Here is a 27518-nt window from a genome sequence, read left to right on the forward strand (position 1 = left end):
AATATACAGAATGAGAGAAAATGTTTGCAATTCATATATCTCATAAGAGCCCAGTATCCAGAATATATAAAGAACTTGTACAACTCAACAACAAATAAACAAACAACCCAATTAAAAGGAGGGGCAAAGGGTTTGGGTAGACATTTCTCTAAAGAAGATATATAAATGCCCAATAAACACGTGAAAAGATGCTCAATATTAATAGTCACTAGGTAAATGTAAATCAAAACCACAATGAGATGCCACTTCAGGCCAACTAGGATGGCTATAATTTTTTTTTAATAGAAAATAACAAATGTCTGGGAGGGTGAGGAGAAATTGGGACTGTTACACATTGTTGAGAATGTAAGAAGGTGCAGCCACTGTGGAAAACAGTTTGGCATTTCCTCACAAAGTTAGACATAGAGTCACCGTATCATCCATATGTCCACACAAATCAAATTGTACATGAATGTTCATAGCATCATTATTCATAATAGTTAAAAAGTGGGAACAACTCAAATGTCCATCAACAGATGGTTATGAAAAATGTAGTAGATCCAGTCAATGGAATATTATTTGGCGATAAAAAGGAATAAAATATTGATATATGCTACAGCATGGATGAACCTTGAAAACATTACGCTAGGTGCAAGAAGTTAGATGCAAAAGGCCACATATTGTAGAATCCATTTATATGAAATGTCTAGAATAGGAAAATCCACAGACATAGAAAGTAGATTAGTGATTGTCAGAGGCTGGGGGGAAAGGGGAATAGGGATTGACTGCTAATGGGTATGAGTTTCTTTTTGGGTGACGTAAATGTTCTGGAATTAGTTTTGATTTCACAATCTTGTGAGTATACTAAAAACCACTGAACTGTACACTTTAAAAGGGTGTATTTTAAATTATGGGAATTATATAGCAATAAAAACTTCACGTAGTAAAGATGAAAATAAAAAGAGGAAATTCAGAGGAGAGGAAAAGCAGATGAATGCAAGGTGAGGAAAGGAAGTGCAGTACAAACCATCAGGGCTGACTATTACCAGCGGTGGTGCCATGTGGTGCAGAGCACTCCAGCAGCCAACAGAAGCAGTCCTGTGATCTGCGCCAGGAGTAACAGCCTCCGCCAGGGCCTCTGCAGAAGCACAACTTCTGCTGGGGCTGACACTTGGGAGACATATTTCCTACGGTTCAGACATTTTTATCAGTTCAGAAAAATCTGGATGGGATATAAGGCTGACAATGATGTCCACCACATTTTCAGAACTTTTCCATCAGCTCCATTATTAGGCATTGTGCAGCACATTCTTTATCGTGTTCATTTCATTTATTAATTCACTAAGTGCTTGCTGAGCACTTGCCCATTTTCCTTTTTTGCAAAACACAGGAATTTAACTTATCGTTGATGAGTACAATTGAGGAATAAGGTCTATGTTTCTACTACACATTGTTGCTACTTAAAAGGAAATGTAAGTTAATGCTCCTACCCTTTTTAATAATTATTTTTAATAATTCCATTGTAATAATTTCTACTACTTCGAGTTGCACATTTTTGTACTTTGCTATTTACTGGTCAAGAAAACTTGAACTTATTAAGATTCAGGAAGAAGACAGTATAAACGTGACTGAAATTTTAATGCAATATATTAACTTGAATGAGCCAAATATAATCATATTGTTAATTGTTAAATAGTAAATGTAGTATTGAAATGAGGCTAAAAGGCATCAAGTATTCTTGCATGTTAAATGTTCCTGTAAAAAAAAAGAATGATGTTAGCTGTTAGGTGAATTTTTTTTTTCAAAAAATGCTTATTTGATTCTGAACACTCTGTTCATAAAATTTTTACTTAAAACTGCAAAATAGCAAACATCTGAAATATCCATCAACAGTATAATGAAATCTTGGTTGATGGTAAGAGCAGAAGTCAACCAAGATAAACAAATGAGTCTTGTAATTTCGTATCAGAGGTCAAAAAATTAGCCCTATCAAATGAGGTGGGAGAGGAAATGCCATAGAGCAAAAGGAAAAGGTCATAATATTAGTTTAGGACTGAATAAAAGCCATCTACTAATGGCAATTTCCCTTTATCTGGCAGCAACTGTAGAAAGTTTTAACAACTCTTTTTAAAATGGACAAAAACTATTTCCTGAGATAATAATAAAAAAATAGATTACAGTAAATGCTAAGTACTCCACAGCCTGTATTGCATCTCAGTCTTTTCCAAGTAAGCATCATGATTTTTTGAGTATCCTGTTAGACAAGTTTCAATGTAGGACAGGTCCTTAGAAACACAGCAATGTTAGAGTTGGAGGTGGGATTAGATGAGTAACTGTAATTACCTTTATACAGATAGTATTGCACTTGCAACGTGTAAAAGTCTCTCTGAGGGTTGGTGTAGATAATGGGTTGCAAACAGGTTTGCATTCTGTACAGACATTAGCTCAGGTGCTAATGTCTGCCCAAAGCTCTATGTTGTTGAGAAGGATCCTGATATATGATCTTAAGGTCTTAAAGGAGAGCCTTCCATGAATTTCAGATCTTGGTCATGGACAGAGAACTCAAGTGTTACTCCTTTGCGATTCCTGATTCATTTGTTCCTTAAGATGTTAGCTAAAATTAAGCTAGTGGGTGAAAAATCCCAGCAATTCAGTTCTCATATCTATAGTACATAGAAACAAAGCTCACTTGTTATAACTCTTCTCTCAAGTCAGATGGAAGATGAAACTTTTTCCACAAAGACATCTTAATTTGTCTCCATGAAATTACAATAGATAATTCTACTGTGGTGAAATGTATATGGCAAACTCAAATCATTTAGGCCACAAAGTACACTACTTTTAGTTAGCTAGCATTATATGAGTAATCAACTCTTTCCATTTTACTCTGGACATACTGAAAATAACATATTTTATTTATTTATTTGTTGTTTGCTATAATGTAAAGGTTAAATAATGTTTTTTTCTTCACAAATAATTATTGGTTGGCATTTAAGGCAAAGCATCAAAGCCTAAGTTTATTACAGTGATGTTCTTGCTTAGTTCTGGATGCTAAATCATCGTGCATGATTGATTTTTGCTTACCTGCATCTTCTCCCATACCTAAGTAGTTTCTATGTGGGTGGCTCTTCAGTATAGGATTGACTAAAATGAAACAAACAGTACCAGTGAGATAGACAAAACATAAAAGCCTTTCCAGACTCACTCTGAATTACTGCTTGGTTTCCTTTCAATTTTTGGCATCAAATTTCCACTTAAGGTGTATAGCTTCAATTAGGAGGGCAAAGCATTGCTGACAACAAACAAGAGAACTAAACACTGCTAATTTGCACATGTAATGATAAAAGGAAAAAGGAAAGAAAATGATACTAGGGAGAGGTGGGGACTTGTTTCTTCTCAGAAAAAGAGGAAACACCCCTTTTCCTACTGTGATGAAAGTAGAGGGGAATATCCCAGACGGAAAGAAGAGATGCTTTCTTGAGATGGCTCCTGCTGGGTTCCCCATAATTTTGCATATTTTGGGAACTGGAGTAGTACAGAACGTTTTAGGAAGCTTTCCACAGGGATTCGTGAAGTAGTGACCTCACTAGGGATGCAGACAAAAAATCAACATCAGGGCCGGCCCGTGGCTTAGCGGTTAAGTGCGGGCGCTCTGCTACTGGCGGCTGGGGTTCGGATCCTGGGCTCGCAGGGAGGCACCGCTTCTCTGGCAATGCTGAGGCCGCGTCCCACATACAGCAACTAGAAGGATGTGCAGCTATGACATACAACTATCTACTGTGGCTTTGGGGGGAAGATAAATAAATAAAAATCTTTAAAAATCTTTAAAAAATCAACATCAATTAAACAACAAATTTTGATCAGAAGATTCAGTTTTCCAACTTAATGTTAAACAGATAAGTATCCTAGGCAGTCAAATTTGGATGTAATGTTACACAGAACTTAAAAACTCTTGGTTGAGCAGAAATGAAAGAATCAGATTTCCTAAGTATGGTGAGGAGGAAGCTCAGGAGAGAGGAAGGATCTTGGCAAAATAAAGTGTGAATGCATGACATGTTTATTCATATATATATTCCTGAAATAAATAGCAAATTGAGTATTGGGTTAGGGAGAACGTTACACTTCCTGTTTCCCTTTTTCTCACCAGCTAAGTAACCATGAGAGAGCCATTCTTTCCGCGTGAAATTAGCAGAGTAGTTTGAGTCTCTGGATTTACTTCCAGTGGGTTTTTTAAATTTTTTTGACAAAATTAAGTTGCTTATTGATGGCATCCATAAACTCTTCAGAACATGGCCTAGACTGCACAAGAATAGACTAGGAGGACCTTTTGAATTTAGAAGACTGAAGCAAATTCTCCATTAGGACTCTCCTTTCCCTCTCTCTTAAGAAACATAAAGTCATGTACTTTGCGCCAGGAACTGTTCTCAATTCTTAAGTATACACTATTAACTCATTTAATCCAATACAACGACCTTATAAGGGAATTACTACCGTTCTCCCCATTTGATGGATGGGGAACTGAAGCACTAGGAGATTAAGTAAATTGCTCCAAGTCATACAGCTATTTAGTGGGGAGGTGGAATTCCAGCCCAGGTAGTCTGGTTCTAGAATCTGTACTTTTAACCAATATGCTTTGCTTCCTTTCTTTGCATTTATCCCTTTAAAATGAGGTTAACTGTGCAAAATAAGATGTAAACTAATGAGACGGCTGGAAAGGGTTAAAGCTGATGCACATCCGCGAGCTGAGAAAACAAAAACAAACTAGCAAGCCGCTGTCTATTAAAGCCCCCGTGGGCAATTCAATGGGCCTCCTGTTTCTTTAAACTCTCGCTTTCGCTCCCGCTGACACTTTACAAAGCCAGCAGCGGCGGCGGGACCACGCTGCCGCGCGCTAGCTTCCTCCACCCGCCTCGCGGGTCTGGGGTCCGAAGGGGCTTGGCTGGGTCAGTAACCGAACTGGCTCTGCTTTGCTTTCTTCACACCCCAACCATCGCCACACACGCCCTCCCAGGAACGGCGAACTGTAATTAACCCTTTAGCGCCTAGGAAGACCCCGCCGGCGGCGGGCGCCCACCGTGGCCGGGGCCGGGGCCAAGCCGCGATCCCCCGCAGTCGGGCGCGAAGGCGGCCTGGGGGCCACGTGGGTGCGGGGATGGCGCCCCGGCGGTGCAGAGGTGCCGCCCGGCGCTTCCCTCCTCGCTCGTCTTTCTCGCCGCCTCTCCCGGCGCTCCCGGCCGCCGGCTGCCCGGGGCGGGCCGGGCTGGAGTTGCCCTCTCTCTCCCCCTCGCTTTGCTCTCCTGGTTTAATCTCTCGGCGACTCCTCTGCCAGCCCCGAGGAAAGTGCAGCCATTGGACAGGTCGGTGCTAGCTGCCAGTTTCGGGGAGGAAGGTGGGAGAAGCCTGGAGGAGCGAGGGGGAGGGAGGAGGGAGGAGGGAGGAGGGTGCAGCGGCAGATCTGGCAAATTGCGAGCTGCCTTCCCTCCCCAAAGTGTGGAGCAGGAGCGCGGGGGAGCGCGGCAGCGGCGGCGCCTCCTCCGCCACCAAACTCCGGGGCTTGGCGGGGCTTGGGGCCACCTCCTCCTGAGCCAGGAGGAACCCTCTCCCAATAGGTTTCAGCCTGACTTTTTCTTCCCCATTTCTTTCTTCTTCCTCTTCCTATTTTTTTTTTTTTAAACATATTTTTCCTGGCCTCGGACCTCAGACTGCTGCAGCCCGAGCCTTCCCCAGGCTCAGCTCTTCGGGGCTGCTCATCCCTCCGGCTGCGAGAAAGGACGCGCGCCCTGCGTCGGGCGAAGAAAAGAAGAAAAACTTGTCGGAGGGGTTTCGCCAGCCCACAGTAACCCCCTTCTCGCAAACCCAAACCTCCCGCGAGGGCCATCCCAAGGCTGGGGAAAGTTCCTTCCTAGCCGACAGCCCTCTTGGATTTGGAGGAGGCAACCGCGCTGACTGTGGAATTAGATCTGTTTTGAACCCAGTGGAGCGCATCACGGGAGCTCGGAAGTCACCGTCTGCGGGCACCCGGGTGGCGCTGCCTGTGCGGAACCGAGAGTTTGCGAGCCTCGGCTGCAAGTGGCCTGTCCTCCCCGCAGTTGTTCTGTGTCTGGGGTGAGGGCTGCGAGTGTTGTGGCAAGTTGAGAAGAGAGAACCGGAGGTCCGGAAAAGACTGCGCTCCCCCTCGTACTCCGGTCTTGCTCTTTCTGGCTCCCGGGTGTGAAATCCCAGCGAAATTTACAAAGGCCTCCTGGTCCAGCCGAGACCGGTCCGCAGCGTTTGGCCCCGTTGTCCCCATTCCCACCCGGAGCCCCGGAACACAGGGCGCCAGGGAAGGACTGGCGGGGAGGGCGAGGGAGGTCGCGGCGGCGGCATGGCGAGGTTCCCGAGGGCCGACCTGGCCGCTGCAGGAGTTGTGTTACTTTGCCACTTTTTATTGGACCAGTTTCAGTTCGCTGAAGGAGAGCCTGGAAACGAAATCAATGGTAAGATGCACTTGCGCTTGTTGATTTTGTGCGCAGCTGAAGACCTTTCTGGCACCCCCATTCTCCACCCACCCCCACCTCATCTGTCTGCCCTTGGGAAAGTTATTGCAATTGCTTTTCGGGTAAACTTGGGCTTTCCAAATGGGGAGAAGAGGTTTGGCTAGAAAAGGATGGTGGGGACTGGGGGTTTTCTTGAGGATTTCAGGCTTGCTTCACCTGAGCGGCAGGGCATGGTACTGTTTCCCCCAAGTCGCCCAGAGAGGGCTCTGTGTAAGAGCCAACCTCCTTCTGTGGATACCTCGCCCAGGAGCTGACATCCCTGGGCTGTCTCCTCTCCGGCTCCTCCTCCTTCTCTGCTGCCGGAATAAGCTAAGCGAGTGCGTGAAGGGGGCCGTGGGTGGGGGACGCGATGGCAGCGGGGGATTGCAGGGCTCCCCTCAGCTGGAGGAAATTCCCTGTGGCCACACCTTCCTCTCCCAGGCGATCTCCACCTTGCTCCCTCTCGCTATCTGGGGCTGAGCGGGCGCTGGAAGTGGGGCAGGGTAGGTGCGGCTGGGCGCAGAGGAGGGGAGGAGGTGGCGGAGGTGGAGCGGGCGCGCCGCTGGAGACCAACTCCTGGCCCTATTGTCCTTCGCCGGCCGGCTTCGCAGACAGGCCTGAACGTGCTGGGGGTTTCACCGAGTGCGGGGACATTGCCCCGCGCGGAGCTCGGGCCTCCGCATCTTCCCAAGGGCAGCGCCTCTTGCTCTGGCGATTGCTCCAGCCAGGTGCGTGTCCAGCCAGGAGCCGCGCCCCCGGGGCAAGCGCGGAGCCCAGGATGCCGCCCTCGGCTCGAGGCCGGCTGGTTCCTCCGGGCGAGGCGCTGCTGAGCCAGAGATCCGGCTGCCTCCCGGGATCCTGCCCACTGGGAATCGGGTGCCTGCTCCCTATTTCTGCCGCTCAGGAACCAAGTGAAGAAACAAGCAGAGAGAGAGAGAGACCTTGGCAGAAATTTGTGACCTCGGGTAGACTTCAAGAGGAGGTGAAATGAGCAAAAAACATTTGGAGGGAAAAGAAAAAGGAAACAAAAACTTTCTGGTTAGGATAATCAAGGTTTCGTTTTGGTTTTTTTCATGGGGGGAGGGGATGGTCAGTGATTCTTCAGAAAGTATACAAGCATCCGCAGCTGTCAAACCGGAATGTCGCAGATGGAAGGCTAGGGAGGGCACCTGGGGCTTCCAGGTGAGGGGAATCTTGAAGGAGTCCTTGCATGAAATTTTACCAAGCTGAGGTCTAGAAGACAGCCACAACGCTGTGTCTGCCCCTGGTGTAAATTCTTATAGAGAAGGCGCAGGGTCGGACTCTGTGCTCCACTTTATGATTGGAGGGCTGTGTGTTTTGGGTGTCGGGGACAACACGATGACAACACTTTTAAAGCTGTGAATAAAACGCAAATTTCCTGGATGTTGGTTTGTCTTTGTCACGTATAATTGTTCTGCATAAATGGACTTAGGTTGTTCTGGAGTAGGTATTATTTATATCAGTAGATCACACATTCTGTTTATTTCTCTGATACATTTCATTGGTTAAAAAAAATAAGACTTTTACACGTCCGGGAAGCAAAACATTTATTTTAAAAGGCGCAGCAGTAATTTTCATGAGCATATTCGTGGAATAATAAATAAATGCTTAAAGAAAGCAATGTACTTCATCCCAAAGGAGGTTAGAGAGGTGTGTATGCCAAAATGCATCCCAAGTTGTTTATTTGAAAACTTCTTGGCACTGGAAGTAAACAAGGCATTTACAGTAAAAAAAAGTCAGCAAATGTTTGTTTATTCTGAACTTTTTTATTAATAATATGTTACTGAGAAAAGACTATACTGAATATATAATAAATTTGCTGTTCTAAGTTCTCAAATTGAGGATTAAATTCATTCCACTCTAAAACTGGCCAGATAGTTAAAAGCCTTTGCTTTGGGGAATATGAAATACCTAAATTGTTCAACATAAATGTATGGGTATTATAAGCCAATCCAATATTTCTGGTGGAAAACTACTCCAGAAACCCATATATTTATGGGATTGAGTAAAAAAAGAATAGTTTTAAATGTCTTAGGGAATTTTTTGGAGATTTATTACAAACTGAAGTAGCTTCTTTCCTGAATATCAGTCTACAAATAGTTTTATGAAATAATCTTGGAAGTAAATGGTTAGTTTATTGAATATATAAATGTAGCAATGAACTGGAAGAAAAAATATAGTTTCCTTTGTAAAATAGTCTAGTTAGAAGTTCAATATGGGAAATAAAAAAAATATCCAACAGTCTTGAAATTTGGCATGTAGCAGTCACAATTTTTATTGCAGACATTTTGGCACAGAGGGAAAATCTGATTTCATAACAGGGACATTTTATTATGCATTACTTTAGAAATGCTGCAGTTGATTTTATTGCCACCAGAGGGCAGAGAAACTGCTCATTTCCTCTATACCCATTCCCAAATTTCCCAGATTAGTGATCCTCAATATATTGTTTTTCTATGTGCAATATTTTTTGACATTTCAACTTATCATTTGTAAATAAGTGGCAATTTACAATAATGAGAGTTTATTATATTTTCCATTTTCATTGGAATTAATTAAATATTCGTTCATCCAACATTTATACAGCACCTCCTACATGTAAAGACTTATACTTTGAATACATTCTTGTGGTGTAATAAGTACAGTGGAAAAAAGCAAACACCTTCTTTTGCATAATTGTTGGAGATTATTAACAAATTATTGGGAAATTCCCAAGAATATAGCTTTAAAATATCTCTTATGATTAAAAGTTTTTTAATCGTATAATGAATTTATTTTTAGGGTTGAGTGTACTCTACACATATGTGAAAAATATTTGCCTATACTAAATGGTATATCTCAACACCAATATTTGGAGAAAAATAAGCTTAGAATAATTCTAAATTTTATAAATCTCATAACATCTCTGTATTGTTATACATTCATCCTTATATCCCAAACTGATTTAAATATAGTTTAGTAACAATGTCACAGGAGAAAGAGGTATTAATGTCTTGAAGAATTCTGAAATTTAAATGAGAAGGGCTGGCCCCTTGGCTTAGCAGTTAAGTGCGAGCATTCCGATACTGGCGGCCCGGGTTCGGATGCTGGGCGCGGCCAGAGGCACCGCTTCTCCGGCCATGCTGAGGCTGTGTCCCACATACAGCAACTAGAAGGATGTGCAACTATGACATACAACTATCTACTGGGGCTTTGGGGAAAAAAAGGAGGAGGATTGGCAATAGATGTTAGCTCAGAGCCGGTCTTCCTCAGCAAAAAGAGGAGGATTAGCATGGATGTTAGCTCAGGGCTGATTTTCCTCACCAAAAAAAAAAAAAAAAAAAGAGGAAAAAAAGGCCTAAAAATATGTAGTTAGATTTTGGCCTAATTGTTACTCTTAAATGTGACAATGCAACAAGGAAGTTCATTACCACTATATAGAGAACAAAAATGGCTTAGGACCCCAGGGAATTTTCACGTTTTGAACTGTCTAATATTACTGTGTCCTAGAGACAAATAGTTTATTTTTAGCAGATCATTTACATTTGTTTTAGTTGTTTCTCTAGTTGGATATTTTTCTCTTCTGCTGTCGTTGGAGTTAAAAAACTTAGTTTGTTCTCATCACAAGGAGAAAATATTTTTTCCTTTATTCTTTTCTTCTTTCTTTTCTTTTTACTGTATCTATATGAGAAGATGGATGTTAGCTGAACCTATTGTGGTAATCATTTCACAATATATGTAAATCAACCATCATCATGCTGTACACCTTAAACTTACACAGTGATGTATGTCAGTTATTTCTCAATAAAACTGGAAACAAAAAAAAAAGAGAAAATCTTTCTCTATGGAAAGGAAGACAAATTTTTTAAAAAATCAAACTAACAAAAACACTTAGTTTGAAATATCACTGATTTGTTGAGTTTGTTATGAGAGTCTCTCTGTTGAGATGTACTGTCACTAGTATACATTTTCTAACTGTTTACATATATACCTAGTGCAAAAGATTATAACAGTGGGTTAGGGGCCGGCCCGTGGCTTAGCGGTTAGGTGCGCGCGCTCCGCTACTGGGGGCCCGGGTCGGATCCCGGGCGCACACCGACGCACTGCTTGTCTGGCCATGCTGAGGCAGGATCCCTACAGCAACTAGAAGGATGTGCAACTATGACATACAACTATCTACTGGGGCTTTGGGGAGAAAAAGGGAGAAAAAGGAGGAGGGTTGGCAATAGATGTTAGCTCAGGGCTGATCTTCCTCACACGCAAAAAAAAACAAAAACAAACAACAAAAAAATAACAGTGAGTTAATTCAAGTGAATATTCTCTATAAAATGGACATGGGTGGGATTATTGGACAAATGACAGGTTAATTTTTATCAGCCAATGACTCATGACTGCATACAAAGGTTTTTTTAAATATGAAATGTGAGAGTCTTTTTCCTTTAGAGAATAGATACAAATTGAAGCCTGAGGTTGGGTAAGTCTGGACTGAGGCATAGATATGATCTAGAACATTTATGTCAGAAATAAGGTTTTTAGTTCATGGATGTCTGCATAGAGATTTGGAATTATTATAATTAGGACAGTCTGTGCTTTTGTAAGTTTGATCTTTTGAAACAGGTTCTTATCTTGGAGAATGTGCTTTGGTAAAACTTCGTAATAGAAGATACTAAATTTACTCCAGACAAGTTTCTTCTCTGCAAGCATCAGATACTTTCATACAGAGATGTGGATAATATGGATTCTTTTCAATTAGTTTTGTCTCAGTTTTTTGCTTCCTAAAAGACATCTCCTATTGTAGAAATGGTATGTTTATAAGGATGAATGAAGTGATCAACAACGGGGATCGCGAGATCTAAAATAAAGTCTTGAGCCATTTCCTTACCACCTTAAATACAGTCTCTTCATCATGGCCTTCAAGACCGTTACCATAAGGCCGAAACCTATTTTCCTATCTTTCTCTCCTCTGCGTGTTTTTTTAACACTCTAACAACCAAATGAGGCTTTTTGCTGTTCCCTGAGTATGTACCACATGTCACTACTTCTTTGCCATTCCCCCTGCTCTTCCTTCCCTAATCCATCTCCAGCCATCCATTTTCTACTTTTTCTTACAGGCTTATCTCAAGTGACACCCTTCACAAAAGGATATGATGTCTTAGAACTCTCAGAAAACTCTATGCCTTTTTTAAGGCACTAGTTTGACTCCACTTGATATTGTAGGATTTTTTTCCCTTCGCATTTCTGTATCTCTTTCATATGTTCTCTTAGACCACACCGCGTATTCTTGAGATCAGACTCTATTGTCATTCATTTCTGAATCCCCTGCAGCATCTCCCACATAGGCCTGCAATAAATCCTTGTTGAACTGACTGAACTGAATGGAATTATAGTTCAAGCTGGACTGTTGACTTGAATGTCACCTTGGGAGACTTTTTTATACTTCTTACTTTATTTATGAGTTTTTCCATCAATAAGATGGAAATGAATATACAGACAGGCTTCACAGAATAATAGTTTAAAAGGAGAGAATAGGATCCAAGGTCTGCCAAGCTGTCATAATGCTTCTGCTGGATGATATTTACCTTAAACCTTCTATTAATAGATAGAACTTTCAAAAAGTTCATTCCACCATTCTTCAATACCTCTGGATTCTGACTGAATTTTCCCTCATGTTCTTAATCTAATACCTTAAATTACAGTGTGTATGTATGTGTATGTGTATATATATATATATGTGAAAATGTATGTGTGTGTATATATATATATATGAAAATGTATGTGTGTATATATATACATATATATATTAAAATGTATGTGTATATATGCAAACATATATATAATGGTGGTGTTTTGTTTTCAGTGGAGATGGACACTATTAAATAATTTTGGTTCTTTGTGAAATTACTTTTGAACTGAACAGTGCTTAGGCCTCATGCCATTAACCTACACTGAAGGAGGCTTTAAAAATGTGGTCTCATAAAACTTGTTACGGTGGCTGTTATGGGGGATGGTTGGGGGTATTGTGCAATACATCGCACAGTGTTTGCTCCCTGAGTAGCCGAGAGAGAGAGAGAGAGAGAGAAATCTTGTGTCTTAATAACAGCCACAGTTGTTCTTCTTCTGAACTGGTTTGTTTTGTATCTTCCGGAGAGTACAAATAGTGACCAGATGCATTACCTTTTAAAATTTGGTTTCTTGAAAGCTCAGAGCACAATTTGTGGCCCACCTCCAACAAGGATATGAACCTCTGGCCTATATTTTGTGTATTAGCTTACCTGGGTCCTCATCTTATCTTTCTTACTTTCATTTATCTCTGTCCAGCTTTTCTCACTTAAAATCTTGTCTTGTATTTGTTTTAGAGATGAGAATTATGTAAATAAAAAGTAATCACCATAATACACAGAGTTATATATTACTATGTTGCTTTTCAACTTTCTTTTAATCTAATTCTAATCCTTTGCCTTTATTCTGAGCACATTTCCTCAAAGCTTTAATTATCTCTTTACAGTACTCCACTCTGAGAAGTCTTTCTTCTTCACTGAGGTTCACACAGGATGTCTTCCCTCTCTCTCTCCCAGACAGTGATTCTGTTCAACTGAGGAAGTTACTGCAGAATGACAAAGCGTGATGCTTCTATTAAGACAGTCTCTACCGCTATGTATTTGTCATGTATTGCCTGGCCAAATTAACAGAATAATGTCTGAGGAAAGAATAGACTGTAAAATATTCCACATTGTGTTGTATCCAGACTTTGAGCCCGTTTCATGTTTGTTCTTTGGTTTGCTTTTATTTTGACCTCTTTAATTTAAAAGTGGTTCGATATGGAATGATGGTAAAGATTTGATTAAATAGAATTAGAGGTCTTGTCAGGGGCCTGTTTGGAATTAGTATAGCCTGTTAAACATGAGGTTTAACAGATCTGAACATGAGATCAGAAATTGTGTGACCTTCCTTGAAATCCAGACTTTTACTTCCTTCCTCCAGAGCCCATTCAAACAGATCTAAGCCCTAGTAGCTCTCTTTTCCCCTCCAAATTAAAATTGTCTGTCCTCACTATTTCTGCTTCAGGTGTTACAGCAGAGAGTGGCCTGTGGTTTTGTCAACAGAGTGTCACAAAGGCAAGGATGCAGAATGACTTCCATTTTACTTTTCTGGAATCTTATTGCATAGTTTCTCTCTCATCCCACCTCTTATTTTTCACTCATTAATTAAAAATTTTCCCTACAATCCATATTTCTCAAGGTCTCATCCTATAGGTAAGATGCTTAGCTCACTGAGGCTTTGAGAATACAGAGAAAATATGAAGAATTTGCCCTGTGGATAAACTGTGTAAGAATCAGAATATTTATAAGTCAATTTTCTACATATTCCTTGGAGTGTTCAGTGTTAGGAGAAGTCTAAAAAAAGCTGATATATTCTCTTTAAGCTTGGTGTTTGGTGAGTGCACCTGGTTTATGTAGATTAGGAATAATGTATTCTTTGGTCCAGTTGGAATATGGAACATTCAACATGCAATGATGTTTTTTGGATAGTAGTAATATTCTTCTGTGTTTATGTGTATCTGTTTGTAAGTAGTCACTCCCAACTTTTTCTCTCTGAAACCATAATCAGAACATGTAATAAGATATTTATTTCCCTAAACCCTAAAAGGGAACAAAGATAGGCAGAATTTATCATTTTAGAATATGAAATTCACAAATAATAATGATTGTCAAGATGTAAAGTAGTCTTGTAGGTACATTTGGGGTATAGCTCGTGCTGAGTCTCTTATACATATGTGCTTAATTCTTTCCAAGAAACAAACTTAGGCAGTAGCTGTCATTGACCCAATGACCCTAATTGTTTAATTGGTATATTTGTTCATTTGTATGGTCAAAAGAGCTTACTGACCTGCTGCAGGTATAGCTGGAAGCAAGTCCAATGGTGTATCCGACTTCTTTTGGCTGTCCCTTCTCCTTCTCCTTTTGCTATCCATTTCCTTCAATACATTGTGAAAGGTCTGTCCGCAAATTACATCAAGGTAATCTGCATTGCAAAATATTCATGAAAAAGTGCAGGTGAAATGATTTTTGGTATACTGAATCATATTCTCAGTGCATATGGGTTCTTCCTATTTAAAGGAATCCTGTCCTGAACTTTTGATTTAAAAAAAATCAACTTCTTAATTATTTTGTTACTCAATAGTTTTGCGTCTAAAATTAGCTAACATGTACTCCATGTGCTAATTCTGTCAAGAATTATATCATCTGGTATTAGCTATTTTAATTCTATTTAGTATTTATATAGGTGCTAAGAATACCTTTGAAGATATTTTTGTAATTTAGCCATTTTAGTAAACAATCAACTTGGTATTAATTTTGTCACTAATTATTAATTTACATGACATTTTGGATCTATTTTTTAAATTTTAATTGTGATTCTTTACAATTTGCTATATTCCAGGTAACAAAAATTGAACTCAAACACATTTCACTGTGTTCTTGTATTTTTATTCTTTGGTTCTTGTTTGAAGTCAGAATAGAGAGAGTCATTTGAGGTTTTTTTCTCCCCCACACAACAAAAGTTTAAAGAATACTTTAACACGTATCTGAAAACTCTGGATACCCTGTGAAAATAAAGTTGCCTTGTAGGTTAAAAAAATGCCATTTCACATTTTAGTTTGAAACATTCTTGCTGTATTACAAAGATATTGCTTGATATTTTATTTTCATAGCTGATTTAACATCATGGGATATTATGTATCTTGCATAATGTTTATTTGTACCTGTTTTGATTTATAACTTGGATTTTAAAGTTTTACATAGTTTTTTAAATGTTTATTTCTTTTATTCAACTTGAATAAAATTTATGAAAACATTTCATTTGACATGAAGTATCTGTAAATATATTTCCTGTCTCAGAATATTGTGGTAACATTTGTTAATATGGCAAGACTTGCAAACTACTGATAAATATGTTGTGAAACAATTTTGGTTGAGGCTGAATTGTGTGATAATTCACATCACTTGCTGTTTTGTACACATGTATTACATGTGCTTGTGTTGGTCCTAATTTTCCCAAAATTGATTTATCCCGTAATTGATTTATCCAGTCTTCCAATTATTTTCCCACAATTGATTTAGCCAATCTTCCATCAATGAATAATCAGTGCTATTTTGAACACTGGTGCCTTGTGTATCCTTGCGTATGTTTTTCATGTTCATATGTAGGAGTTAGCTTCTATTTGGAGGTAGAATTCATGGTTTGTTGGGCTTGTGAATGTTCTACTATAAAAGATAATTCCTGGAATAAGCCTTGCTAGATCTTCCAAGATAAAGTACTTCAGAGATAAAGGGGTAATTATCTTCAAAGATAAAGGGATAATTATAATTATTCCTGCACAGATGTCACGCAGTCTTAATTACTTTAGCTTTATAATGAGTCTTTACATCTGGTGGGGCAAACCTGTCCTCCTTGTTCTTGAGCTTCGGAAGTGTCCTGGCTATTCTAGAAGGCTCTTCGCTTTTCTATATCTTTTTTAGAGTGAACTTTTCACGTTTCACTAAAAACTCTGTTGGACTTTTCATTGAAGTCTCATTAAATCTCAGGGTCATTTGGTAAAGACGTCAATTTCTAAATAACTTGCAGGCAATGTAATTTCTTTTCCACAACATCTAAACGCCAGAACAAGTTCAACAGCGCTTCACAACACATTGTTAATAGTGGCTATTTGGCAGTGACCTTTTTAGTTGAAACAATGTCCTTAGATTGAGGCTTAGTGCTGTTTTCTTGATCACATCATGAAACTAACCATACATCTAATTTTTTCTTAGGAAATACAGGGGGAACCATAGGTTAATTAAAAGGAGCGACTCAACTAAGGGAAAGAATGTTAATTCCTAACTTCTTAGGAACTACGGCAAATGAGAGATGAGTGCCAGGCAAATAATACATGGAAATGATGACATTTTTGCAGTGCCCCTTTTAGTAAATTATCTCTGGATCGGCATAGTAGTTGCAAGCAAAACTTTAAATTTGATGCTTAAAAAACAGCTCCGTTGAGAATGGTAAAATCCCCTGGATTTAGGATTCTCCTTAATGTTTACTCTTTAGCTAATTAACATCAATCCCATGAGAGATTTACGTTGAAAGAGAGTATACTTTACAAATTGCTACCATTTAAAGATGATAGATTTATGATTTTATTTAGGCTACAGACATTTATAAATTAGAAGTTTATAATTTGCTGTATTTGAAAATCCAAACTTCCCCTCCACTTCAGCACAGTTTACAACTGGCCATTGCTCTGAACTCGTGCATACTGATCTGGACATTTTTAAATTAGGAGGAAATGGACAAATCAAGCAGCTTGTTTTATTTCTTTATTATTTAGCCTTCATTATCTTTTTAACATCTGTTGTTCATTTCAGATCTTTTCAAAAACAAGCATGATTCAAAGTCATTCTTCAGATGATAGTCTCATTGTCTGGACATTGCAAAACAGCTTTCTGCAGGAAGCCAGATTTGCGCAATCTCAGTTCTGTCAAGCTGTTTTTAGAAGAGAGGTTTGTAAAATAGGCACAGACAATGAGAAGCTGATTTTCCTACATCCAGACACTGATGTTTGACTGCAGAATGCTCTTCTCCATCCCCAATTCTCTTGCCCTGGCTCTGGCCTGCCACCATTCTTTCTAGTTTACTTCAATAGCTTCCCAACTTGCCTCCAAAATTGTCTTGCTGGAATCTATTCTTCATTCCACAGCCTGAAAGATCTTTCTAAAATGTAAATCTGGCTGTGTCACTCCTCTGTTGAAAATGCTTTTCTGCCTTCCTATTGCTCTTGCGCTGAAGTTCAAGGCCTTCAATAATCTGGTCCCAGTTTACCTCTCCAGGTTCAAATTCATCACTGCCTCCCTCCTCCTCTCCCTAGTTTCCCACACGCTCTCTCCCCTCTGAGACAACACATGCCATTTCCTCTCCTTGGAGAAGCCTTTCTTCCTCTTTTTGTCTATTTGTCCTTCAGGTCTCAGCTTCAACTTGATTTTCGGCATATTGGGTCATTTCTTAGTGTTTCTCTGCCAGCTCCAAGTCTGAGGATGAGCCCCTCACCAAAGTGCACCCGACGCATGCTCATCATATCCCTTATCATCAGTAGTGTGCCTGCACTTGACTGTCAGCGGCCCAAGATTAGAGGCCAAATGTGACTGGTCACCATTGCATCACTAGCTCCAAGCATAGGAAGCGCTCTTTGAAAATTTGTTGACTGAAGGAATCTTGTTGGTGTTCTACTTGTATGAGGATGCTATATTTGTTCAGATTTATCACTCAGGAAAAGAGTTTTGTTTATACATTATTTCTACATATTTATTTAGGCAAAATTTCTAAATTGTAATTTCTTGAGCATGATGTCTTGGATTTAAATACCAATGATGAAAATGTATTGACAAACAAGAGATTGAATGACTTCAGGTTAAGAGAATTTGTCATATGCATTTGTGAATAATTGAGAATTCATTTACAAATGGTGGTTTACGCATGATCACATCATTTACAAATCTAGGAAGAACAGAGAAAGGGATACTTTAGTTATTTATAATGTAGAAACTTGAATTGTCTGATAAAATATTAAAATTGGTTAATTTGCTTCTCTGGAGAGAATTCTGTAGTTAAAAAGGATATATGGATAAACAATGAATGAAATAGCAATTAGAGATGGAACCATGAAATTTGAATAATCAGCTTTCCAGGTATCTCAAAGCTAAAGACGCAAACTGGAAAATAGTCCCTGAGATTAGATATTTAAAAGATTTCCGGATACAAATCATTGGGCAGCCTTTAAAATTTTTTTTCAACAAAAGAGTCTGAAAGAGTCTTAATACTGTACTCGGTGATGTGAGTTAACTCTTTTCAGGGTCTTCAATGTGATCCACGTGCTGAAGCGTACATCAGTTTTGATCAGCACCCTTCCTCATGTACTCAGCAACTTGTATTTATTAGTATCTGAGCACATTCTTTCCACCCTTGTCTTTCTAGAAACATTCTCCAAAGTTCTTCCTATATTCCATACTAATTTTATGGTGTGAACATCTGATATTTTTATCTGCTCAGTATCTCTTACCCCCTTCTGGTAATAGCACGTTCTCATCCTTTAGGAATGTCCACTCTTCTGGAAACAGCACCCTACCATCATTTGGGAACATCCTCTCTCTGCCTCTACGTTGTTCTCCTGGGCCTTTTATCATAGTGTCCTCCTAACCCAGAAAGTTCAGCATGTGTCCCAAAGGTGGCTGCTCATAATATCCCTTCATCTTGACCTCAGGCCAATTACCCCTCCTAAATGTTACATACATATTCTAGAAGAGAGAGGGTCTGCTTTCATTTTAGTACTCCTGGGGATTGCTGCATTGGGAAGATGTGAGTCTAAAGCCGTCTATAGGCAGTCTTAGCCTTCCCAATAGTATAAACCAGAAAATTCCAGTTTTGAGTTGAGATCTGTTACTTGCCACTAAAAAGAGTCTTGAGACTACATCCAAGTTTTCAGTTATATTGCTATTTGTATAATTATTTAATTGAGAACTATTTCCCCCACTAAATTGTAAGTTCTGTGAGGACTAGGAACCAAGTTTGTTTTACTTTCCTTTTTTTTGTTTCCTTGGCACATTTCACAGTGCTTGGTATACAGAAGGCACTCAATAAATATTTGTTAAATGAGTTTCTGCATAAGTTTATTTGGTAGAGTGTCACCTCAGTGACCATTAAAATAATTCAAATCCCAGACATCGGGTGACATTCATCAGATGAGTCAAAAGTTGTGACTGTAATAGTTTCTTCCCTGTTGGTTTTCTTAAGTGATTTTTTGTCCCCTTCTCATTTTACACATTAAATTCTTTTCATGGGTCTTATTTTTCTAATCTTTCTTCATGTTTAGCTTTGTATCTTCCTTTCATTTGCCCTGCAGTTCCTATTATCATTTTATTTTTCCTGTGAGTATAGATAAACTTTCCAGGCAGTACAAATGATAGAACTTTAACTCTTTAATGGATGACACATCATAGCTTTTGTCAGTCCATTAGTCTGTACCCAGAAGTAAGATGAAAAAAAAAAAAATTAAGCAGACAATAGCTGATCCATAGCCAATGTTTATTAATTTTATTTATTTAGTCCTTTTCATTAGGATTTCCAGACCATTAAGAATTTAAAAATAAAACAAAAATAGTAAAACTACATTTCAGACCTAGCACCTAGCACAGTCTGTTCTCACTTTAAGCATTGTTGACGCACTTATTGAATAAAGGCCCACAAAGGTCTATTTTACTTCTAATAAAGGCATTAACTCATTCCTCCACCCACTCATTTATTCAATAAGTAATCAATTTTTTAAAACGGATGGAGGAATAAGTCGATACTTTTACTGAAACTAGAACAGGCTCATGTAAGTTAATTGGAAACCTAGCCATTCTGTCTCATGTTCTTTATACGTATGTTGGGGACTGCCATATGTTACACATTTATGTGTGATGTGTGCTTAAAATATATGACATTTTCATGATGTAATGTGAAATCAGTTTATAAAGTTCACTTCGCCTAATTTTCATGTTAGTTCAGCTTTTCCACCAATGGGATAATTTCAGTTGGAAGATGTTTCTATTAAGTCAATTTGATTTCATAATTTGCTGTTTGAGATAAAAATAAGACATGGTTTCTATATTTAAGGATTGTGATCTAGAGGGGAATAGGAGTGTGGACATAGCATGAGTCCAGTGGAAGAACTATAACAAGCATGAGTATAATGCAGGGACAAACCCATGCTTAGGGGAGCAGCAAAGGCAGGGGAGGGCCTGCCAGGGTTGAGGAGACAGCATTCAATTGCCTTATGGTTGTTAAAGGATGCTTCTGATGCCAGACAGTCCTGGGTCCAAACCTTGGCTCTGCCATTTACTAGCCCGGTGACCTTGTACAAAAATGTTAACACCTTGAACCTCCATTTCTTCATCTGTAATATAGGAATAAAATTACTTATCTGCCCAATAATAATAAGCGTGGTAAAAAATTTCTGTTCTGAAGATTTGGTAGAGATGCCATAGATATATAAGGAAGTGTGGTAGCAGGAAGTTAAGGGAAGAATATAAACAAGAGTAAGAAAGTTGGACAGACCAAGGCAAGGAGTTCTCCTCGGAGTGGTGAGCAACCTGAGGAGGTTTTTATTAACAATTTTCAAATATTAATAATTGAGACATCCATGTTTCAAAATGCCAGAGATAAAAGTCTATCATCTTTGGTTTAGTAATAATCGTGTGCTCTGGTACTGTTGCAGGTTTAGGAAGAATTAAGGCCAGTTAGTGCTTTTGACGACCACGTGACCATTAAATGGCCCACAGACTGCACCTCCAACAGGCTTCGACGTGCATGACTAGGTCGTGGAATGCGAAGCATTGCTCCTTTTCAGAATCCACCCCCTAACGCAGCAATAGCCTAGGGCAAGATTAGGATTTGAAGAACATTGTTCCAACAAAACATGCATTAAATGAACACTCAAAGAATTTACTTTGAGCAAACTCATGTTGTGGAAAATGAGATGAAGCTCCCAGAAACAGTTTTCTTTTCTCAGCTGGGGCAGAGGACAAGAAAGAAAATTCTGCTGTGTCATCTGCTTTGAAGCCAGAAAAGAATACTTTGACCTTGTTAATATACTTGCTTCTAGGGATAAATTGCCTTATGAGATTACATAACTCCCTTGGTTGATGAGTTAACTTTTTTGGATGATGATGCTCTATTTATATAAAAAGAGCAAAATGCTACCTATGTCTTAGTGAATTTATCTGAAGAGATAAGCAATATATCTGTCAGAGCAAGATAGCTGTTATAAGCTTTCACTAATGAATGGAAAATAAAAAATGTCAAAATAAAAAATGAATACAAATCTTTAAAAATCAGACTTCCTGAGCATTTTATATTTAGCATTTTTTCCAGAACTATATGGAGGCCTTTGTTGTTTTACTCGAGGCCAGCCATACATATATGGGCAGTAGAGGTGGACACACTCACAATGTTATTTGAGAGCAGTGGACCAGCTCCTATTTCTACACTAATGTCTCCTACACTAATGTGTCAGTGGTTGTTAACCTTACAGAGTCATTGTTTGTGTTTAGGTCAAATATCTTTAAAAAAGTCAATATCAAAAGGACGAGCAATGGTTGCCCATGTCCTTTCTCTTTGAAACCTGTGTAGAACAGGTGTGGTAAAGAGAGAGAGAGTCCAGGCTCAAACAGACCAGGAAAGGCGGGGTCCCTGGTTAGACCAAGAACAGCAAGATGTCACCAAGAGCATGTGCGGGCATGTGTATGTCTATGTGTGTGTGTGTGTGTGTGTGTGTGTGTGTGTGTGAAGATGTAGGTGTTACAGAGGCAGAGGAATAGGAATACCAATAGGGGGCTGGGAGAGAACTGCTAAAGAGAGAGGTGAGTGGGCTCTGAGGATCAGACCAATATACAGTCTGTCTCTGTCTGCGTATAGTGTGTAGTGCCTAGGGTACCATTTTAATACAGGTCTGCTGATATATATTGTTTGCTCATATTATCAGAAGTATATATATAATTGGATTAGCTTACAAACTGGAAGAAACTGGCTTGCTATATCATTGTTTCAAAATGACAGAGATGACTGAATTAAATTGAAATTAATAGGCCATTAAGTTGGTGTTGATGGTGAAGTTTAATTCTCAGAAGAATTATTTATTCATTTTACAAACATTTGCTAGTTGTATTCTATGTGCCAAGCATTGTGCTGTAAAGAGATTAAAAAATATAGACCTTACCAGGTTAAGGTTACAGTGCAATATTGAAAATAGGAAAATAAGCGTATAATTCTAAGAGAATGTGGGGAGTGTGTGTATGTGTGTGTGTGTGTGTGTGTGTGTGAAAGAGAGAGAGAGAGAGTGAGAAAGATCGAGCTATGGAGACAGAGGATTTAGACTAGAGGGTCAGGGAAGGCTTCCTAGTGGAGTGTGTTTCAGTCTCACTTTGAAGTGTGAGTGAGCATTAGGAGGGTGGAGAACAGCCTGGAGGCAGGAAACCATGTGCTCTTTGGGGAACTGTGTTGTCTGTGGGGGAAGGATAGTCTCAAGGCTAAGAAAGGTCTCATCTACCATAGATAGCTGTTGGACTATCCTGAATCTGAAAGCTGACCAGGGACAGATTTTTGTCAGCTGAATGACAAACTCACAGAGTCTCTTAGAAAGATCTCTTTAGTATTGGTATGGAGAGCAGATAGGAAGGGGCAGACCTGGAGACAGAGCAGATTTAGGAACTACCAGATTGATAAGGATGAAAAGTGATGCATGCTTCCAATAAGGGGAGAAGATCTAAGATAACTCCCGAGTTCCCAAGTGCTTTAGGGAATAGAAAAATGAGTTCAGCTTTAGACTTGTTGAGTATTGAAATGCTTATGGGGCATGCCAGTGGAGAGATCAACTCTACCAGGTTGGGGGTCTTGGATGAGATCAAGACATTGAATCATCAATGCATAAGTGGTGGTGGAAACCAGCCAAGAAGCATGAATAGATAGAGACCAGCAGAGAGTCAAGGTTAGAGTCTTAGAGAGGTGGTCTGGGACCATGAGTGCAAGAAGGATCCCAAGAGGGAGAATGAGGAGGAACAACCTGCAGAGGGAGGCAGATAGGTAGGAGGAAAAGCAGATCATTAGAACTACCAAGGAGGAGTCATCTGGGAATTCTGTAGGAGTGGTTTGGGTGGAGGAATGAGGCTGACTGCTGACAGATATTGGTAGGGTTAAGTGATGAAGGTGAGAGGAGGAGGTAGTGACCTGGATGAAACTATAATCTTTGAAAAAGTATGGCTGGGACAGAAATAATGGAGAGGAAGTAGCCAGAGGGGAGCACAGGGGCAAGAGAGGGTTTTTGCTGGAGTAGGAGATTTGAGCCTGCCCATAGGCGTGGAGGAAGCCACCAGGAGGTAGATAGACAGGTATAGAATATAACTATGCTGTCAATACGATAAACTACATTAGAATTGTTATCTCTGAGAAGATGCTCACAGTTCTCTCAAAATGCAACTTGACTCGAGGAACCCTTTATTATATCACATGTAAGAATGTTACTGTGACATCTAATAAAAATTTAATTAAGGCTTAGATGATATCACATTTAAGTAACCCGAAGTTGTTAAATCCATGAAATCTCTTGAATAAAGTTTGTTGGAAAGAGAATTTCATCTTAAGAAGTAGCACCAGGAAAAATGAATAACTTTCATTTATTTTATGAGGTAAGTTTGGGCTACAAAATGGTTGTAACGTGTTGAAGAAATAATAGCTACATTAGAGAAAAGAGCATTTAAAATAATTTGTTTAGTTTCAGACATTTTTTATTTTAAGCCAACATCACACCATGAAGGCAAGGGGAGTAATGGCTTCATTGTTCTTTTACCAATAGAGACACCAGGAATTAAAATAATAAACCAAGGAAAGAGGGTTGTTTTCCTCACTGCAATTAATATTTATGGCTGTTTTGAAGATGACTTTTTTATAGTGATTAAAACAGTGCCCAGCACTTAGTAGGTGCTCAACAAATACTTGTGAACTGTGAACTTTCTAACCTTTATTTGTATTTAAGAAATTAAGGAAGTACGGGTTAAAATATTGTTTCATAAAAACTTAGGAATTCTCTTCTCACTAAGAAATGGTAAACTCTTATAAAAGAGGTATTTGTTTTCTCCCAATATTGCCTTCAAGGTGAGTTAGAGTTTTTATCAACAGTTGTTTTATAAAATTGTTAGAGGAGTTTAAAAGAACTGATTGTTTCCGTCTGTAACATGCTACCCAGCAAGACATTCCTGATCAGCTTGAGGTTAAAAAAAAAATTAAAATATCAGCCTTACGCAAGTTTCAAATTAAAAACGAGGACAAAAGTTAAAACCAATAAACCCTTCTTATCTGTAGAGTATCTTTCAGGATAGATTATAAGTTTGTTTCTTTTAGTAGTTGGAACATTGCTCCAAGCCCTCATTTTGTGTGTGTGTGTGTATGTGTGTGTGTGTGTTTGGAGGTGGGGGTTAGGTACAGGGGAAATGAATGAGTGGGGAAGAAAGTAAAGGATGAAAAATAGCATGACTTGGGTCAGGTTCTGATAATTTAACAATATTTATGGATGTACCATAAGGTAGGTAGTTAGTTTGTGTTGTCTTAAATTGTGTCCTATTTTACCTTTGTAATGCATTGCAAAGACCAGAATAACAAAATGCAAAATTAATAAATTTTGTTGCATAAGACTTGCAGAAATACTAATGTGAAATATAAATGTGCATCCATCTACAGTGATCCGTTAGCTTGCAACTGAACTTGTTAGGTCATTTATCATTGTCTATGTAAATTGCTTTGTCATATGCCTTCCTGTAAATCAGAAACTCAGGTCTCTCCTTTTTGTTTTCGTTTAGTTTATTTCCTGTTCACTTAAGATGCTTAATGTTTAACCTACAAGATGTTAGTAAAAAGTCGCTAGCATAAAACCATTTAGTTTTTCTATCACTTGCTTTTGGTGGAACAAGAAGAAAAAAATAGTTATAATTCAGTGAATTTATGTAACTTTTTCTTAGTAAAACTTCCAAGCTCTAATTACTCACTTCCATGTCTAGAATAGGTTATGTAATGCTTTTAAAAAAATTAATACACCACACGTTTTTGATAGTTTACATATTATTTGTTAACTTCAACTCCATAGTGTTTTCCAGCATGTAGTAATAAATACATTTGAAATTTGTAATCCAGTATATTTAAGTCCCAATAAAAAAGACAAGGTAGTTTCTCAACCACTATTTGTTACAGGAGTGATCTCTCTTCTTGCAAGTGTGTAGTTGGAGCTAGGCTGGGATTAGGGGCAGCTCCATTTCTAGGAGAAGAGGTGATGGGTAGGCAAGACTAAGGGGCCACTGTGCACTTACGTGGCACTTTAACTCTACAAAACGTTTACCACATAATATCTTATTTAATTTTCATGCTGATCCATTGATGTTTTCCCCCAATTTTTTATTGTAGTAAAAAACACATAACATAAAATTTACCACCTTAACCATTTTTAAGTGTATAGCTCAGTGGTGTTAAATACATTTGTAGTGTGCAACCATCACCACCATCCATCTCCATAACTCTTTTCATCTTGTTAAACTGAAACTTTGTACCCATTAAACGGTAACGCCCCATTTCTCATTCCCCCAGCCCCTGGCAACCACCATTCTACTTTCTATCTCTATAATTTTGACTACTCTCTAAGTACCTCATATAAGTGGAATCATACACCATTTGACTTTGTCTCTTTGTGACTGGCTTATTTCACCTAGCATGATGTCCTCAAGGTTTATTCATGTTGTAGCATATGCCACAATTTCCTTCCTTTTCAAGGCTGAATAATATTCCATTTTATGTATATCCCACATATGCCTATGAATAATCCTGCTATGAACATTGACTTTTGTCAATAAGGGGCTAGAAGCTCTAGGAGATCAAGAGATTTCTCTAAGATGATACAGATAGTAAGAGCAGGTAATGGACCTATGACTCCAAAATTCAAATTTCGTCCTTTTTCTGCTATGTCACAGACAATTATGTAGTGAACTTTCTTTCTAATCTAAGCTTTTCCAATTATTTGTATAAATGTGTGTTCTTGATCATAGTCAAGAAAATCTAATTTTTTTGATTTCATACACAGTTAGGTGAACTTTATCTAATTTATGCTGTATTAGTATTATAAAACCAATAGCTTGTACCATTTACTTTAAAAATCTCTGATCAGGAGCATGAATAGTTTTTGTTCCAAAGGAGACTTTTCCAATAAAGAGGTTTACTTATAACACCAATTGAGATTATGATTTGTTAAGGTTACAGATTGTCTTTGTATTAGTATTCATTAAAAATCAATTGGTAAAAAAGTATTTTTTTATGTGCAGTTTTTACTTTGTAAATTTAGTAGTTTCCTTCAGTGACTCTTCACATCCAGCATGGATAGCAAAAAGCAGATGGCTCTAGAAAATATAAAAATTTCAATTACTTTAGGAGCTATTTTAACTATTAACTACGTCATTCAGCTTTATATATGTTGCGTTTAACACTGGTGACTCGACACTTTTGTTATCATTGTTGCAGTTCTGCTTTGGAATTCGAGGGTGATTGTAGCCCTTCAGACAGCTGCATTTGAATTATACTTAAGTGGAATTTATTTTCATGGTCATTTTATAATTGAGATCTGAGGGTAAATAAATATGATATAATTGTTGATTTCTATAATCTGTTGGTTGATTAGAAAAGTGGTGAGAAATGCAAACTGGATTATGGAGATCATAATCACGATTCTGATGACTCTTGATGTTGTAAGTTTAAACTACACCTCCTCATAACCAATGCTTCAGATCACTGCTCTGCTCCCTTCAGCTTAGAGACACAGTAGAAAGGTCTAGACTCGGCTCACGGGGGCCTGAAAGATCTGGCCTGGATTTGATTCCCAGTCCCATGAATTACTGCTTCTGTGATCTTGGTAAAGTTGCTTCACTTTCAATTCTTTGGTCATCTGTAAAATCGCAATGATAACGCTCACCTCGCAAGATATTTATGAGGATTAAAATACAAAATATGGAAAATCCTTAGAAGCCAGTCAGGGCATAGAAAGTGCTCACTAATGATAGATATTGCAGATATTCAAGTATTAGTGAGTTCCTCTGAATGTAGACTTTGGACATACTTTCCTGTCACAAGTTAAGGTTAAATATGTATTAGCATCTTATGATACCAAAGGTTGAACTGGTATTCTCCTTAAAAATAGCCCCAAAATCTAAAATTTCATAGAGTTTGAGTAGGTTAGGTAGTAGAGATTTTTTAAAAAATGATTCTTGATATAGAGGAATAATTGAAAACAAAACCAGGAAGTTTATATGGCTTTCAGAGATTACGATGCTAGCTGTAGTGGCAGGATCAGACCTAGAATGCCCTTTCCGTTATATGGTTATTAAGTTAAATCTAGCGTTATAATTTAGCAAGTTCACAGTTTCA

The 27518-nt window shown here is 38.8% G+C and overlaps 1 protein-coding gene across 2 annotated transcripts in view; it reads left to right on the forward strand.

Moving 5' to 3' along the window:
* Positions 1 to 5212: 5212 nt before the first annotated feature.
* The window catches only part of PLXDC2 (plexin domain containing 2), a 425253-nt gene continuing 402947 nt past the window's right edge, over positions 5213 to 27518 (forward strand). The window contains exons 1-2 of one of the 2 annotated variants that reach the window (XM_058532526.1): positions 5213 to 5336; positions 5681 to 6455. In XM_058532526.1, coding sequence (XP_058388509.1) covers positions 6344 to 6455 — 112 coding nt within the window. In that variant the 5' untranslated portion in view covers positions 5213 to 5336; positions 5681 to 6343. Of the gene's footprint in view, positions 5337 to 5538; positions 6456 to 27518 lie in introns of those variants that run through there. The other variant, XM_058532524.1, reaches the window with a different exon arrangement.

The sequence above is a fragment of the Diceros bicornis genome, chromosome 36, assembly GCF_020826845.1.
Source record: "Diceros bicornis minor isolate mBicDic1 chromosome 36, mDicBic1.mat.cur, whole genome shotgun sequence".
Taxonomy (NCBI): domain Eukaryota; kingdom Metazoa; phylum Chordata; class Mammalia; order Perissodactyla; family Rhinocerotidae; genus Diceros; species Diceros bicornis.